At 39.8% G+C, this 17,755-nt stretch overlaps 1 protein-coding gene across 1 annotated transcript in view; it reads right to left on the reverse strand.

Annotated features, from left to right (window-relative positions):
- begain (brain-enriched guanylate kinase-associated) overlaps positions 1 to 17,755 on the reverse strand; it is a 62,147-nt gene that overhangs the window by 12,727 nt on the left and 31,665 nt on the right. The window contains 4 exon segments of the mRNA XM_080870885.1: positions 288 to 307; positions 310 to 378; positions 381 to 393; positions 16,153 to 16,219. Of these exon segments, the coding sequence (XP_080727011.1) occupies positions 288 to 307; positions 310 to 378; positions 381 to 393; positions 16,153 to 16,219 (169 nt within the window).

Consider the following 17,755-nt stretch of genomic DNA (forward strand, 5'->3'; position numbering starts at 1 on the left):
CTCCTCAGAAAGAGTTGATTTTTATCTTCCAAAACCAACTGTTGTTTTGGTGCTAACAAGGCACCAAGTAAGTAAGGAATGAAGGCAGCTGCCCCAGGGCATCAAGTCTCTGTGCCCTGGATTTCCTGGGCTACTGTGCCTGCAGGCAAAATATAATCTGGGCAAGCAATCATACCAAAAAGTTCAGAAACTGTCCAAATAACCTAGCTTCAGGTATATTCCCAGTGCTGACAAGAGGTGTTATGGGGAACTTACATTATATAGATGGAGTAGCTTTAAGTACTCACATTGTCCTCTCTGAGTTTATTATGGTGATCTTCGCCTCCATGAGATGATTGTTGAGAACAATGATTTCCCGGCTGAGGGCTCTCTTTTCTCCTCGTGGTGCTGTGACTAGAGTGTAAGAGAAAGAATGGACAAGTTAAAAGAGAAACTGGAGAAAAACAGAAGGAAAAAACCCCAAGGATGACAGAGTGGATGATAAGATGAGGGGCAGGAAGTGAGGGTTAGAGAAAAGAGATAACGAAAGAGATGAGAGAACCAAAGTTGGAGGAGCAACAGAGGTAAAACAAGATTATAAAGGAGCACAAGAAAAATGAAAGGGGGAAAGTCATAAGTCACTGTCAGCGTGAAGCTGGCGCTAGCACCAGGACTTAATTAAAAGAAGATTACACTTGCCAGAGCTCATATCATATCAATTACTCTGGGAGTAAGAGAAAGAAGCATGGAGGGGAAGCGAGCGAAAGATGAGAAAAATAAAGTGGGTGCAAGAAAGACAAATGAAACACTCCATTTCCAGTGATTACTGTCAAAGAAGTGCAAAATGACCTGTAGTGACATTTGAACCACACTAACAGCCGAGTTTAATGATGGCTTCTATGTCTCTCTCTCTCTCTCTCTCTCTCTCTCTTTGTGTCTGTCCAGTCAGCTCAGCAGCTGTTGGCCACTTAATCCACCAGCTTGCCACAGATATCACCCCTAATGATTTTGGTGGCCTGATCGCTCATCTAATATAATCGAAATTCCTTTATTTGCACGTCTAAACTGTAAAAATAGGAAATAATTCATTCTTGCTAAATTGGCGTGTGACAATCATTATTCTCAGCCAACAGGCCAGTCGTAACAACGCCATGATCTTTTATAAAGATTATGACCTGTGTGAGAGTATCGTGGGATCAGGTTCTTTAGCTCCACAAACTAAATGCATCTCATAACAAACAATGATTCTGGCATGCAGTTAAGACTTCAGCCTCCAGGGGGCAGTATAGGGTTCTTTTGGCTTAGAAATTATGTTTTGTTTTTCTTATTCACATGTGTCACACTGGCATACACACATACACAAAGTTGTAACTGTGAAACCTGTCACACAGCACCAGCTGTCAAATGATACACTCACTTGGCCTCCCACCCTTTTTTCCCTCCCTCCTTCTAATCTCCCAATGGTGGTGATTGTTTTGAAATACAGAGGTGCAGCGCCAATCTAATAGGTGGCAATTAATGTCAGTTTAAGCAATAGAGCAGCATTGATATTCAAATCCAATTCTGTTACGGTCTCATTAATCAGCTGTCGAGACAAGCGCCTCCCCGCTGTTCTTTCTCCAGCTCATTACTCCTGCCTCCAGCTCGTTCTCACTATGTGGATGACCACATTAGGTACATTTTTAAGCTCAGATATTTAATTTGTCGCTTTCCTTTCTTTGTTAAAGTGATGTTGTGTTGGCTCAGAGACAATCTCCAGCTCAGATGTTAATATGACTGGTGTTGTGGTTTTACACATGGCTGCTTTTTATTTTTTATTTTAAGAGTGACTCTGGACTTTAAAAACTGCACAATCGGCCTCATTTTGCAATACGTGACTTTTTAATGCGACTTTTTTTTTGCTGTTTTCCAGCTGTGCAACAAGCTGCAAGCAACTTTAGTAATCAGCTGGAGTTGTGTGTGTGCACCCCCAGTGAAAGCTCTGGCATTTACTAAGTTTGGTTTAGACTCCACCAGCTACTAGTGCCTGACTCCATCTGTGCTCCCTGTAATGTTGCGCTTTGGGCATGTAGAATAGAAGGTGTTTATCAGAAGGCCTTTTCATTGAATTCAGCTGCCTAATGCATTTGTAAATTATGACGACTAGAGCAGCAAAGTAGAGATAAAAGGCAGCAGCCACACTGTGGGAAGCTTTATAGTTAAGTGATAATTCTGTGTGTGCGTGTTTATCACTTGTACATCAGTAATTTGATTCAGTGTTAGTACAGAAATATTGATTAGTGCATCTTTCAAACCCGTCTAATCGATTGACCGGAGGCTCGAGTGTATCTGCACTGTGATAAATGTTGTAATAAAGAGTAGAAAAAATGAATCAGCGCAGCTTTAATGTTAGTTAGAATTCAAGCCTGTTTCATTTACTACATATAACCCAATAGAACAGGAACACAGCCGCTATCATCGGCATTAAAAGGCATCTTTAATTTGCGATTCTTCTTAATGATCTTTGGGTCTTCTATTGCATTTTTGCTGAAAATTATAGGAAAACAGGGCACAGAGTCTGCTTAGAGACAAAAGAGACAGAGGGCATTCTTAACTGTATAGTCATCATTGATCTTGTGCTGTATTTTAGAGAGAAGAGGAAAATGGGTTTTTATTTTCAGAGTTCTAGCCAGCAGAATTTCAGCTGTGCACACTGATTTTTGCTATCTCCAGCAGTCACTTTGTGTTGGATACACATGGCGTTCTTATCTATTGGTACCACACAAACAAGGAAACTGCATCAAGGAGAATTAATATGCATATTCTGACAATCTTATCTTATTGATTGACCCAGAGGAGTAGGGAAGATATTGTTTCCCACCCTAATGCATTGCACAGAATTAAAGCATCTCTTTTTGTCTTTCAAGTTTCTTCCAATCATTCACAGGAATGGTTGACCATTAGTGGTCAAGTTTAAGGGTTTGTTCAGACGTCATCTTAAATGACTCCTTTAACAAAGTTATCTCCTCTCCCAGTTGGATACGTAATGGAACAAATCAAAAACTAAACTCACGGGGCACGCTTCAATTATTGATCAGGTGAATTGAGTGCACAGTGTATAAAATGAGGAAAAAGTGTTTTTCTAAGACACCCCGGTTTGTTTTATGTATTCTGCTGGAGATTCTGTCTCCAATTATTGATCAGGTGAATTGAGTGCACAGTGTATAAAATGAGGAAAAAGTGTTTTTCTAAGACACCCCGGTTTGTTTTATGTATTCTGCTGGAGATTCTGTCTCTTCGCTGGGCAACAAATGAAGCCTGAGTCCCATGAGATGCAATTACTGAGGACTTCGGTTCACAGAGGAGAGCAGAAAACTCTGCTCCATTTTAAATACATCCTTATTTTAAGAGGGAAAAGGAAAGAAACAAAGTAGATTTCTAACCTCATTAAAGAGGATTTTGAAATCAAGACACCAAAGATAACCACCACCCTGCTAAAAGCAGATTCTGTATGTAGCGAACACTTATAGGTAGAAGGAGATCTAAGAAGTTGTTCAATGGATACAATTAAAGCAGAAGTAAATCTCTGGGTGATCCAAATTGATTATGTTAAGATGAACTTGCCATGTGAAACAAACAATATTTATAGGAGGAAATAAGCCTCAGTTTCAGTCAGCATTTCAAAGACAAGGAGTTATTTTTAAATTGTTTCCTGTAGAACTGAAAAACCACCTAGCTTGGCGTATGTGGGTAATCCATCATGATACAAATTTACTTGACTATATTTTGGAAGTGTTCCAGGTGATGTGGAGGGGGATTTGTGGGCTACACTGCTGGGAAATCAAACCTTACCTATTATAAGAAAATACAGTGTACATAGAAAAACTAAAAATCCCTCCATGCAATTTCTTCCACTTATCCAATTCAGGGTTACGTTGGGCCGGAGCCCAGAGACCACCAATCATGCTCACATTCGTACCTACAGCCAATTTAGAATCACCAATTAATTAATGTGCATTGTGCATGTCTTTGGACCGTGGGAGAAAACTGGAATACCCGGAGAAAACATACAAAACTCCATACAGAAGGCTCCAGCCAACCGGTGGAGTCTAACCCAGCGGATTCTTGCTCTGAAGAAACCACTGTGCCACCCAATATGTAATAAAAATGTGCTGAAAATACTTCAAAAATTCAGGACCTGTATCCTGAAACTGTGTCTGCTGAAAAATAGATGTGTTTTAGAACACAGGAGCTTTATTGCTAAGATGAATGAGTCTTATTCTTATCATTTTATTTTACTGTCCATTCTGTGCTTCTCTCTTCCAGAATCAGTAGTAAATGGTGAAATGCATCAAAACTGTCTGGTTTCACTTTGATGCTGCTCTCCTACATGTAATTTTCACATTTTATTCAAGAGTTATGATTAATGGCTGTGGTGTTAATGGCACTAATTAGTGCACTGCAGACAGAGCATGGCTCTGCTCCCTGAAGGGCACAGAGTAACCCATACAGGCAGGTATAACACTCAGAATCGACATGCTTTCTCAACCACCAGGACTATTATTCATCTGCTTCCTTTTACATGGTGAAACGTAATATTAATAATAATAATAATAATAATAATAATAATAATAATAATAATAATAATAATAATAATAATAATAATAATAATAACTGATCTTAAAAGAGATCACACTACACACCTTTTTGAAAAGTGTGACTCAATTTACACCATGAAGCACAGAAAATAACCAACCTTAAAAACTCTGTGATGGTTAGCTGACTGACTATCAACTACGTGACACCTCACAGTCATGTCTCCTCCAGCAGATTTCTGCTAACATCTTTGTCATGATGTTGATTAGTTATGGCATGTAGCACAAAGTTTTATTGTAGGGAAAAAAACTGCAAGGAGAGTAATTTGAAAGTCAGTACTGATAAAGTAGAATGTGGAGGTCCCAAAAGAGCGAGAAACCGTTTGTCAGCAAATAAGTTGGGGTGCAGATTGTGAAGTGCTATACAGAGTCACATAAACTGGGCTGGACTGAGTGATAAACTGAGAGCTCAAAAGGTGGAGTGGTGATAGAAATACTGAAGTATAAGTATTAAACTAGTGGCATCAAAATATATTGTTTTAAGTACCACAAGTAGAAGAACCCATAAGCATTACCACCTATTTTGTTTTAATGTTATACCGTAATTGTCTTAATAGCTGGTCATTTTCAACTCAAGACTGATAAAATTGTGGTCCCCACTGGTCCCTTTATTAAGTACACCTTGGACCCTGTTTGCCTTCAGATTAGCTTTTTCTTCTTCATGGCATAGAGTCAACAAGGTGATGGAAACATTCATCAGAGATATTGGTCCACGGTGACACGACAGCATCATAACCTGTGATGTGAACCTCTCGTTCCACCGCATCCCGTTCAGATGACAGATGACTGTGAACTCATTGTCATGTTCAAGAAACCAGTCTGAGATTATTCAAGCCTTGTGACATGGCATGCTATCTTCTTGGAAGCAGCCATCAGATGAAAGGTACACTGTGGTCATAAAGTGGATTTTGCAATATTTGCCTCTGAGATGTAATGAAGTAGAAATATTTACATCCTGCAGTGAGAAAAACCGAGACTGAGGTGATAAACAACGCACTGATAGAAAGCAATTATGGTTTAATGTTTTTACCTTTAGATTACTTATTATTTTAGTTGCTTTTACTTCCTGTAAAACTGAAGCTTTAATGCTCTGTGAATATAGTAAACGGTGGCTTTTTTATGTAAGTATTTATTTATTTAAGTCAAACTACAAAAGACCTTTTTGTTTTGGGATGACAGTTACAGATGAAGAAGATGTAATCTCTGTTAGGAGTAAGACCTCAATTTCCTGTCAGTTTGTCAACGGAGAAAAGAGAAACAAGACTTTCAGCACTACGGAGAGCTCCTTAACAATTCCAGCACTATAATCCAGGATCATCCAACCAAATAAATAAAAGAAAAAGTACTCCACTTAAATAATATATATCATATAAAAACCTATATAAAAGCCTATTATCCAGTTATAAGTACTGGCAGTATTTTGAAGTCTACATTTCTTGTAGTTATTGTTTGTTCAGTATTTAGTCTGAATTTTAAAACTTTCCTCTGTTCTGAAGTCTGAGGGATATTTTGGGTAACACAGGCAAAAGCTTACTTGACTAACAATTGTATGCAAATATGTATTTTCTGCTTGCACCAGCACTGTCTGGGAGAGCCTCAAAGATTAATTTGAATTCCTACTAAACAGTCTAACAGTCACCAAGCTATAACTCATCTAACGCGAGGACTGTCAAAGCTATATTTCAGCAATGTCCTTCTTGATCCACGCTGGCTACAACTACTGAGCACAGCTATACCAATGTCATCACAGCCTACAACTTGCCAGTTCTTCCAGGTGTTAATCACTTGCTTTGCTCTTTATGAATTAGTTTTAGTCATCATTGTTTTTCAGTTGACCTTGCCATTTCAGGCTTCTCAGAACTTTTAATTACGTGTCTGATCTGACTGGAACTGCTTTTGTCACTGCCTGCCTGGTCTGTCTTCTACAAAGGAATATATTCCCCCCTTGAAATGCCATTGCATGACATGACATCAAAAGAAATAGCAATCCCAATAGGCCCTGTCTCAGAAAAAAAAAATCCCAATACTGTCTCCTGCCATGAAGACCGATTTGCTACACCAAGGCCCTCTGCTTGAAAGACAATGCCTTTGAAAAGAGTTTCACATGAGCAGAATGCATTGATGTGTGTGACTGTATGATGGAAACACACTGAAGGCATTTATGCTGTTCATGGCAGAAGTGTGACAAAGCAATAACTATTAGATCCAAACATCAGCAGTAATAGACTGCATATCATGTGGGACAGATGTTGGTGTAAGTGGCTATCTACTGAATATACAGCACTGTATTTCATGATTGCTCTGATTTATTACAGTTTTCACATCTCACTGATCCACTACCACGCATGACTAAACCTCCATTATCTGCCACAACCAATACCATTCACTGTAGCTTCTGCTTATTATAATAATTAAAAACAAATATGTTGTTGTTTGGCTATTTCTGCATATCTGCTAACATACCACTGGCCACATATTAAATAGGCGTAAACACGAGATGCCTTTTTTGGGGGGAAATTACAATACTGTGCAAAAGTCTTAATCCACCTCTCATTTCTTTAATGTTTGCTGAGAAAATGGAAAATAAATGCAGTGATTCATTGAAACATATTGAAATACAACATTGAAATGCAGCCTCATAATTCCATCACTTTTGACAACACACCAGGAACCACTGACTGAAATGCAGACCCAAACCCTGAAATAGTTTCCACCTTGTTTTATATCTATAAAACAAGGTGGAGACTATTTCATGGTTTGGCTGTAAACACTCAAAAATACATATTGAGAACCATTTGATTAAAAAAAAAAATAGGATTCATAATTTTCAGATTTTCAGTCCAGTAGTCCAGTTTTTGTTTTTTTTTTTTTTTTTTGCAATTTTGCATAACTCAGCATTTTATCCATGTTTCCCTTCCTTTAAGAATGGTTTCTTTACAGCCATCCTTCCACTGAGACCAGTTCTAACGAGGCTTTGGTGAACAGAAGGTGGATCACCTGAAGGTGAATCCAGGACTTGACTTTTAGATACTGTTCATCTGTAGGAGATAATTGTTATTTTGACAGCTTCTTCTCTTGTCCTTTATGTTTCCGAAAGTTACTTCAAATTTTTGAAGTACACCATGAAGTACACAGCACACCATGTTTTTGGTGTGCCTGTTTGGGAATCACCTTGTTGGTGGAAAAAGCATTATTTTATTGATGTCTTCTTTTTGTAGAGACAAATATTAAAATAGGAACAAATTCAGTGTTTATGTGCAGCCAGTATTCACAGAACAACTTTGAATGCCCTTCAGAAAGCCTGGAAAACTAGTGCTGCAGACCACTTTTGGCTCCTTGGAAGCAAAACAGAAAGAAGAGAGGTGTGGATCAAAACTTTCACATTACCCTTCACTTGAAGGAAAGCGAGATGTAATGACATTTAACATAAAAAGTCCTGGTCAAACATAGATCACAGAGATTTTATAGAGCTAATTAAGCTAATGAGTCTCTTCAAGTCACTGTCTTTTACAGTTAGCTAGATCAAGGAAGTCTGGATAGACTCAGGGGTTTTCTAGTGGCTTTTATGAAGTGCTTTATTGCCATGGAAGAAATGACCTCTTGATGAATGAAAACAAGTTGAAATCATTTCCAGATGCTGACAGCAAAAAGTGACAGTTTGTTTGTTGTTAACCAGCTACTGAAGTAAGTTAGAATATTTTTTCTTCTGATGTTTCCAAGGTGTATAAAATGAACTTTCAAGCTCATCATGTCAGGAATGCCAACTCTTTAAAAATCTCAGAAAATTTGAACATTTCCAAATCCAACACAACTGGATGACATTACTTCATATGTAATTGGAGAATCTGTTACATGATCAAAAGCATCAAAGCAAGTTGATCTTACAATGAGACTCCAACAGCCTCATAACAACTGAAAGAAAACGGACAAGTTAAGTGCGAGATGAAAAGCAGCTGACTATAGAAATACATTTTTATCTCCCTATTTCATCCGCCGAGGCTCGATAACCTTGTTGCTACTTCTCTAATAATTACACAGAATCTTCTTCTATCAGTGAGTGTGCTGCACAGACAAGCCAAATGGATCAAACCTTTGATGAGATAACAATCCAGGCTAATCAAGATACTGTAAGTCTGTCATAAGACAGGCTTTGCTGTAGAGCTGGCTCATCTTTTTCACTGATTCTGGCTTTTAAGTCCTAAAGCTGAGGCTGGGAAAATACTTGGGAAACCTCTCAACCTGATGCGATTGGACAGCTGCTGCTGAGGTGACTAGCACAGCAGTTAGCTGTAATAGTTTTCTAACAGGGTTGCGAGGCAGCTAAGACCAATTACTTTGGACATTGATTGCTCTCCCTGTCTTTGATCATGTAATTGCTTTGAGCGAGATGAGAGTGGTTCTGCTGCTGAACAGGTGTGTTGAAATCGATTGCAGCAGATTTCTCATTTCTTAGACGAGAGACACAGAATGGCGAGCGTAAATGTCATCATCATTCATAAATTATCTGGTTGTATAAGATCACACTGTAGTTTATTGTTGCTACTTATTATGATCACTGCATTTGAAGATCTGAAGTCCTTGCATCTTGTGTTTCTATACAGGCTGCTGATCATGACTCCAAACATTTAATAGAGTCATTGATTTACATTTGAACACATGGGTGTGGATAATATTACACTTAGTTTAGACTGTACAGCTACAGACACAAAAAATCTGCATTTGCATTCATACTTTCTGTTGACTGGCATTAGGGAAACATCAAAAACAACGTCAGACAATAGCTTTATCAAGTTTCTTGACACATTCACCTGGAAACTTTAAATTATATTTGGAGCTGAAACAAAAGTCTTGAACCACCCCCTCATTTCTTTACATTTGGCTTCCAAAGAGTCAGACTTTCTTGTAATATTTTACAGTGGTGGATGAGTAGTTCTCCAGGATTTCTGAAGGTCTTTTAGAATTTTTATTCAGACATTGGCTACGTTATCACTCATTTTCAGTCCAGTCCTTGTACCAGACCATATTCAAACAATAGTTATTTGTGTGTTAAATCACTGGTCTACGATCATCACAGCTTGACAGACCTAAAATATCATCATCAGTTTTACAGCCCTTGAACTGACAAAAGTAAAGACATCACCCACAGCCTGCCATGTCACAGAAAAGTAAGATGGTTAAGTCAATGAGCTGTGCCTTTGACTGAGCCATTTGCATTTCTTTGTAATGACAGTAGACTGACTGACTGAATGTCAAAGAACAGGGACATGTTGTTGACATTCTGCTTGTTTTTCTTAAGCTATTATTTGCTAGGTGGTTTAATATATGTGTGTTTTCAGAACGTACACTTAACACTGAATGAAAGGGAACAGTTTTGAGTTAAAAAATACTTTAATTGATTCAGATAATGTGAGACAACAGGACTGTATGTGGCTTGTGAACCTAATGACTAAATCTCGTGGTCTATACTTCACAGAACTGTGACTCTGAGTGTGTTTTTCTTAGGCTGAATTAATTTGGGATAAATCTTCTGCTGTGCCAAACTGATGAAAAAAGACAATTTCTCCAAAAATAAAATAAAGAAGAAATGAAACTGATTATCATAAAGCAACAATAATGTTATATTGTCAAATATATTGTGGCATTTCTACACCAGGGAACAATATAATAAAATTAAAAGAAACAAATCTAACAGGAGTTGCACTAGACAAAAAACAAACCAACAAACAAACAAACAAACCAGCAGCGCAATTGGAACCTTGTTTGTTGTTAGACAACATTATAATATTTGGACTGATCTAACTGAAAAGACAAGAAATTGTTAAGGATACAAAGCTGAAGCCTCAGGAAACAGATACTGGTAAACACATCTCTGCTGCTGTCTTTCTACAACTCTAATCTATGACAGGAAGAAGAAATTCTGAAAACCCCCCAAACTATAAGTAATGGTCTCCTGGTAACAGGACTTGATGCTCTCAAGGAGAGGATTCCAGGTCAAGCTTTGGGTCAAAACCTGCTTACTGCGTACATGTGTGTATACAAGTATGTGGTTGAGCTCACAAATCCCCATCACTGTCATACATCTTTTATGAGAGTCTTAGGGAGACCGCTGTGGTACTTACATACACCATTAGGATTCTGCACTTCGTGCTAATATCAATACAAACAGGCACAGCGGTCAGGAAATGTGAAAGCTCAGAGGGAGAGAAAGAGAGAGGCTGAAAATGTAGTTATGCAGCCTGAAGGTCGAACAAGCCCATTTATATTTATAGCTCGAAAAAAAATATGCACATCCTTTACTTAAGTCACAGTAGAAATACCAGAAAATGGACATTTATCTGCTGCAAGTTAATGTTCTGTTATTGCATTTCATTTGGTGGATTACACAGTAATTACTGATGCATTAATATGTCAGCGGTCGTTACATGTTGCTAGTTGATGGAAAAAAACTAAAATACTCTTGATCTTTAACAGAGTGTCGTATTTTATGAATGGATAACCGTGTTTAAACCTTTACTCCAACTTTCTTTTATTATGGGTGAGCAAATATTTTACATAAACACTGAAATTACCAAAATATGTTTTTGAAAACATGAAAATATTAGGGTGAGAAGCATTGTGAAAGGCAGGGAAGGGGAAAGCTACCAAGCCACTGCAAATGTGTCAGCGCACAATGAGCATGTACTCCAGAGCCTAAAATAAGAGTTGTTTAATTTAATTTTTTAATTGGACATCTAAACATCGTCTGTCTGCAGGAGTAATGTATAAGCCACTGTTTTCTGTTGGATATGAATCATAGATAAACTAAAGGTAGAACTTAGCTCCTTAAGCTAAGTCATCACAACATAATATCTAAATATATTTGTCTGGAGCTACTTTGTGCCACTGCCCAGCTCTACTGTGTTTTTGTCCATTTCTACTTATTTTCTCAGCATTTTGAGTTAAAACATTTCAACATACATAACTTCAAATTTTGAGATAACGCCAAAATTTGTCTATTTAAAGTATTCTGCATTTGTTACATCTGTACATCATAATTTACTGTAATATACATGCAGAATATTAGAGCTTGCTTTTTTAACGTCAGTATTAACAATGATAGCAGAACCAATGGCATCAATGAATTCCAGTCTAAGCATAGATGTAGTGGGTCTCATTAAACTGAACTGTCATGATTTAGACCCAAGTTTGAGTAATATCAACAGATCACTTTGGTCTTAAAAATGAAAGTGTTCCTATGCTTCCACATTTTGTATTATTTAACAAAATCTTTTGCACATAAAGTTACATCTAATCCTAACTGGCGAATTCGTTTTGAGATTGGGTTGTTTCCTACCTGCGCTGTTAAGTCTGTTTACATCAAACTCTGGTATCTTTTCTTTTTATTTATTTATTTATATATATATATATATATATATATATATATATATATATATATATATATATATATATATATACACACACACACACACACACACACACACACACACACACACACACACACACTAGGGATGGGTATCGAAAACCGGTTCTTGTTGAGAACCGGTTGCCACTGTTTCAATTCCTTGGAATTGTTTGCCATTTTTGCAAACGATTCCCTTATGGATTCCAGTCGCCCCGAATGACGTCACCACGTTGCGGAGCCTCATTTACCTGGCAGGAAACACGGCGCCTAAGCGGCTCAAACGCTCAAAAGTTTGATTATACTTTATGAGAACGGATGACAACAGGGCAACTTGCAATACTTGCAAAGTAGATATTTCATTTAAGGGAGGAAACACTACGAATATGCAAAATCATTTGCTCACAAAACACGCGATGACCTTAAATGAATGTCGGGTTTTTAATTCCGCTCCGGACTCGTGAATCTCAACCCAGCAGCAGCAGTAACGTTTGCACGTCCTCTCCCGTTAATGTGGCAGGTAAATAATCAACTAACAGTGCATATTATGTTAGCGCGATCTGCCTTATTACAAAACCTGCCATTACTGTGCATTTAGGTGACCATGATGAGAGAGACGGACAGAGTCTGGCTGGCTCAGATGCTGGCAGTTCTCGCTGCAGTCTACTGGTAGCGTCTCCTTTCAGGCCAGGATAGACGAATGTCACCGAGCAGTGACTAAATTTGTGGTAAAAGGCTGCCACAGCAGATGCCCTGATTTTCAGTAAGTGAATGTGTTTAATTGTAGGCAGGGACATTACTGGATATTCTTGTGTAGTTGCCACAGAACAATTTATGTTATACTTTGTTATTGCTACAGAAGAATATTTATTTTATTATTTTACATTTTCAATTTTTTTTCCTGGGGACCCTGTGACACCCCATTGAAGAGCCGTAGGTGGGATCTCTTAAGATCTCACTGTTGGGTTTGTAAGGCCATGTTACTCCTAAATTTCTACCTTGTTCGAAGAGAAGATATAAAACAAATTTCTAAGCTAATCGACCTTAGTGTTCTCCTTTTTAAAAAAAAAAAGAATCGATAAGAGGATCGATAAAGAATCGAATCGTTAAACAGAATCGAAAATGGAATCGGAATCGTGAAAATCTTATCAATACCCATCCCTAAATATATATATATATAGCAGCTGGATAGCATAGTGGTTAGACTACAGGCCTTTGGAACAGAGGACCAGACCATAGCAACCTCCCTGAACAGGGTCCAGTAACCATCACGGTGGCAGACATCCAAGCAAGGGTCTCCAGTATGAAGAGTTGGACAGCACCAGGCCCCGACATGGTTCACGCCTACTGGCTGAAGACCCCAAGAACCCCAGGACCCCAAGAAGGGACCGGTCCCATACAACTACCGCCTCAGTACTACATGGAAGCTCCTGTCAGGCATCATATCGGCTAAGATGAACAGGCACATGGGTCAATACATGAGCAGGGCACTGAAAGGGATTGGCAAGAATACCAGAGGCGCAAAACACCAGCTACTGGTAGAAAGAACAGTCAGCCGAGACTGCAAGACCAGGCTGACCAACCTGTGCCTGGATTGATTACCGTGATCAGGTACCCAGCTGGTATAATAAGTTGGCCAAACGAGGAGATAGAAGCCACTGACATAAAGACAAGAAAGCTCCTTACCATGCATGGAGGGTTTCACCCCAAGTCCAGCACCCTGAGGCTGTACGCTAAGCGGAAGGAAGGGGGCCGGGGACTGGTGAGTGTCAGCACCACAGTCCAGGATGAGACAACGAACATCCAAGAATACATTGGGAAGATGGCCCCAACTGACCGAGTGCTCAGTGAATACCTCAGGCAGCAGAAACCCAAGAAAGAGGAGGGAGACGAGGAACCATCATGGAAGGACAGGCCCCTGCACGGTATGTACCACCAGCAGATAGAGGAGGTGGCTGATATCCAGAAATCCTACCAGTGGCTGGACAAAGCTGGACTGAAAGACAGCAGAGAGGCACTAATCATGGCAGCACAAGAACAAGCTCTGAGTACAAGATCCATAGAGGCTGGGGTCTATCACACCAGGCAAGACCCCAGGTGCAGGCTGTGTAAAGATGCCCCAGAGACAATCCAGCACATGCTAGCAGGCAAGGCATACATGGAACGCCATAACCAAGTGGCCAGCATAGTGTACAGGAACATCTGTGCCGAGTATAACCTGGAAGTCCCGAGGTCAAAATGGGAGACGCCCCCAAGGGTGGTAGAGAATGACCGAGCTAAGATCCTGTGGGACTTCCAGGTACAGACGGACAAAATGGTGGTGGCTAACCAACCGGACATAGTGGTGGTAGACAAACAGAAGAAGACGGCCGTAGTGATCGATGTAGCGGTTCCGAATGACAGCAATATCAGGAAGAAGGAACACGAGAAGCTGGAGAAATACCAAGGGCTCAGAGAAGAGCTCGAGAGGATGTGGAGGGTGAAGGTAACGGTGGTCCCCGTGGTAATCGGAGCACTAGGTGCGGTGACTCCCAAGCTAGGCGAGTGGCTCCAGATCCCGGGAACAACATCGGAGATCTCTGTCCAGAAGAGCGCAGTCCTGGGAACAGCTAAGATACTGCGCAGGACCCTCAAGCTCCCAGGTCTCTGGTAGAGGACCCGAGCTTGAAGGATAAACTGCCCCTTTTAAAATTAAACCACAGCAACCACAGCCTCCCAGACACTGTTCAGAGAGGTGTACTGTTTTCCCTCCTTGTAAATCTCACATTTGATGATGGACCACAGGTTCTCAATGGGGTTCAGATCAGGTGAACAAGGTGGCCATGTCATTAGTTTTTCTTCTTTTATACCCTTTCTTGCCAGCCACGCTGTGGAGTACTTGGACGCGTGTGATGGAGCATTGTCCTGCATGAAAATCATGTTTTTCTTGAAGGATGCAGACTTCTTCCTGTACCACTGCTTGAAGAAGGTGTCTTCCAGAAACTGGCAGTAGGACTGGGAGTTGAGCTTGACTCCATCCTCAACCCGAAAAGGCCCCACAAGCTCATCTTTGATGATACCAGCCCAAACCAGTACTCCACCTCCACCTTGCTGGCGTCTGAGTCGGACTGGAGCTCTCTGCCCTTTACCAATCCAGCCACGGGCCCATCCATCTGGCCCATCAAGACTCACTCTCATTTCATCAGTCCATAAAACCTTAGAAAAATCAGTCTTGAGATATTTCTTGGCCCAGTCTTGACGTTTCAGCTTGTGTGTCTTGTTCAGTGGTGGTCGTCTTTCAGCCTTTCTTACCTTGGCCATGTCTCTGAGTATTGCACACCTTGTGCTTTTGGGCACTCCAGTGATGTTGCAGCTCTGAAATATGGCCAAACTGGTGGCAAGTGGCATCTTGGCAGCTGCACGCTTGACTTTTCTCAGTTCATGGGCAGTTATTTTGCGCCTTGGTTTTTCCACACGCTTCTTGCGACCCTGTTGACTATTTTGAATGAAACGCTCGATTGTTCGATGATCACGCTTCAGAAGCTTTGCAATTTTGAGACTGCTGCATCCCTCTGCAAGATATCTCACTATTTTTGACTTTTCTGAGCCTGTCAAGTCCTTCTTTTGACCCATTTTGCCAAAGGAAAGGACGTTGCCTAATAATTATGCACACCTGATATAGGGTGTTGATGTCATTAGACCACACCCCTTCTCATTACAGAGATACACATCACCTAATATGCTTAATTGGTAGTAGGCTTTCGAGCCTATACAGCTTGGAGTAAGACAACATGCATGAAGAGGATGATGTGGACAAAATACTCATTTGCCTAATAATTCTGCACTCCCTGTATGTAGCCCATGATGTAAAATTAATTTGACGTGTTCGGCTTACCAAATAACTTTTCATAACTGTACAGACTGTGAAATGACATAGTTTTAATGTCCATATGGAAAACATCAAGAACACTGTGATGTTTTCCAACACAATAAAGAATACCTTCCACCATGATTTACAAAACAAAATAAGATTTTAGTGGCGCTTGTACTATATGTAACCTTATGTAACTGGATGCTTCAGTGTCAATGAAAGATACAGTTACGCAAGGTTTTAAAAAAAATTAAAAAAGACTTGCAAAAACTTCAGCAGGGGATTCTTACCGCCCTGTGCATCTTGTCCTCCAAATCCTGGTTGATCCTCTGAAGAGCTGCATAGCTACTCTGGATCCTGCAAAAAAAAAAAAACGAACGGAGAAGTTAACGCACTTAAAAATGCAAACTGCACAATATGACGAGTAAAGGGTGTTTTACTGTTCGTAAACCAAAACAAGCAGCGGTGATCAGCACATAAATTTAGAGGAATAAAGCATTTACAACATCAGCGCTGACAGAAAGTCTCAGATGGGATTTGCAGGATATCTTAAGTTCTTACTTAGACTTAAGGATCACTGTGGTTATAAATCTGCTGAACTAAAATGCCACAAAAAGGGCTGATGATATGTTTAAGTGCAACACCAGGGGAATCTAACACATAAAAAGTGGGCACAAAAAACTTTTACATCCATAAATATTATATGAAAAGAATAAGGAAGCATGACTATGACTTTATAGTTAAATACCACACAAGTTTTTTCCTCCCTTTTAAATTCTGTTTCTTCATTTTCTGTAGTTTTTATCATTTTGTTATTTTCCCTTACTGATAATATTAGTATTTATTATCGGTTTTGCTCTTAAGTAGACCATTGCATTAGCTTAATGCTTAATGTAACATGCCCCTGATTTTATATTTGTTAACTTATTCCTCTTATTTTATCCTGTCACCTCTCAGCTCTGTATTACATTTTCCCATTAGCTCTCAGGCCAAAGAGAGTGTTGATAAACTAGCATTTATGGCTCCATTAAGCAGACAGATTTGGAGACTGTGGGCAGTAGAGATCAGAGGCAAAGACAGATCATAAAACAAAGGTCTGGAAGAGATTTGACAAGCTAAAGAGGGAGCATAAATGGGAATGAGTGAGTAGAGCTGACAGAGAGTGGCTCACACCATAGTGAATAAATAACTGTAGTAAAACCTGCCATAATAAGGGAACACTGAGCACTGTTACTCATATTAAAGGTGCATGAACAAACTGAGCTTTGTTATGAAGTAAAATTGTGCAACTTGCGAAATATGACTGGCATGCATTGTATCAGGAGTGTTGAAGGACTTCAGGCCACCTAGGCACAGTTTATCAAGACATTTAAGTTAATCAAAGTACCACCTAAGTCACTGGAGGGGTCGTCAGTGTCGCCTACGGGCTCCCCAATGGCTGGCTGCCAGAGCTCTGGCTCTGCGACTGGTTCCCAGAAATGACTTGACTACGTTGACATCTGCCCTGGAGCTTGCGTTGTGGGGGAGCTGGCCCCCATGAACTGTTGCATCTGTTGGTCCCCAGTGGACAGGCCTGTCCCTGGGACTATGTTTTCTGGTCTATTTTGATCTCTCCATGTGGACATGATTTCTCCCCAGTGCTTCCTAGTTTAGTTATTTGCCTTTTTAGCACTTGTTTTTTTTGGTTTAATTAGTTTTCTTTCGTGTCCAGTCTGTCTTAGTACTATCTCTGTTCCCAGTATGTAGTTGGTTCCTTGTCTTGTATTTCTTGAGCTAAGTGTCTGACACACGCTGTGCCCCCTTCCTCATGTGTCAATTCCATTGAATTCAGTCAATTCATGTGTATATTATCGTTCTGTTTACTTAATTCTCTTCCTGTTTCCTAAATAAATG

Source organism: Rhamphochromis sp. 'chilingali' (assembly GCF_963969265.1).
Source record: "Rhamphochromis sp. 'chilingali' genome assembly, chromosome: 21".
Lineage (NCBI taxonomy): Eukaryota > Metazoa > Chordata > Actinopteri > Cichliformes > Cichlidae > Rhamphochromis > Rhamphochromis sp. 'chilingali'.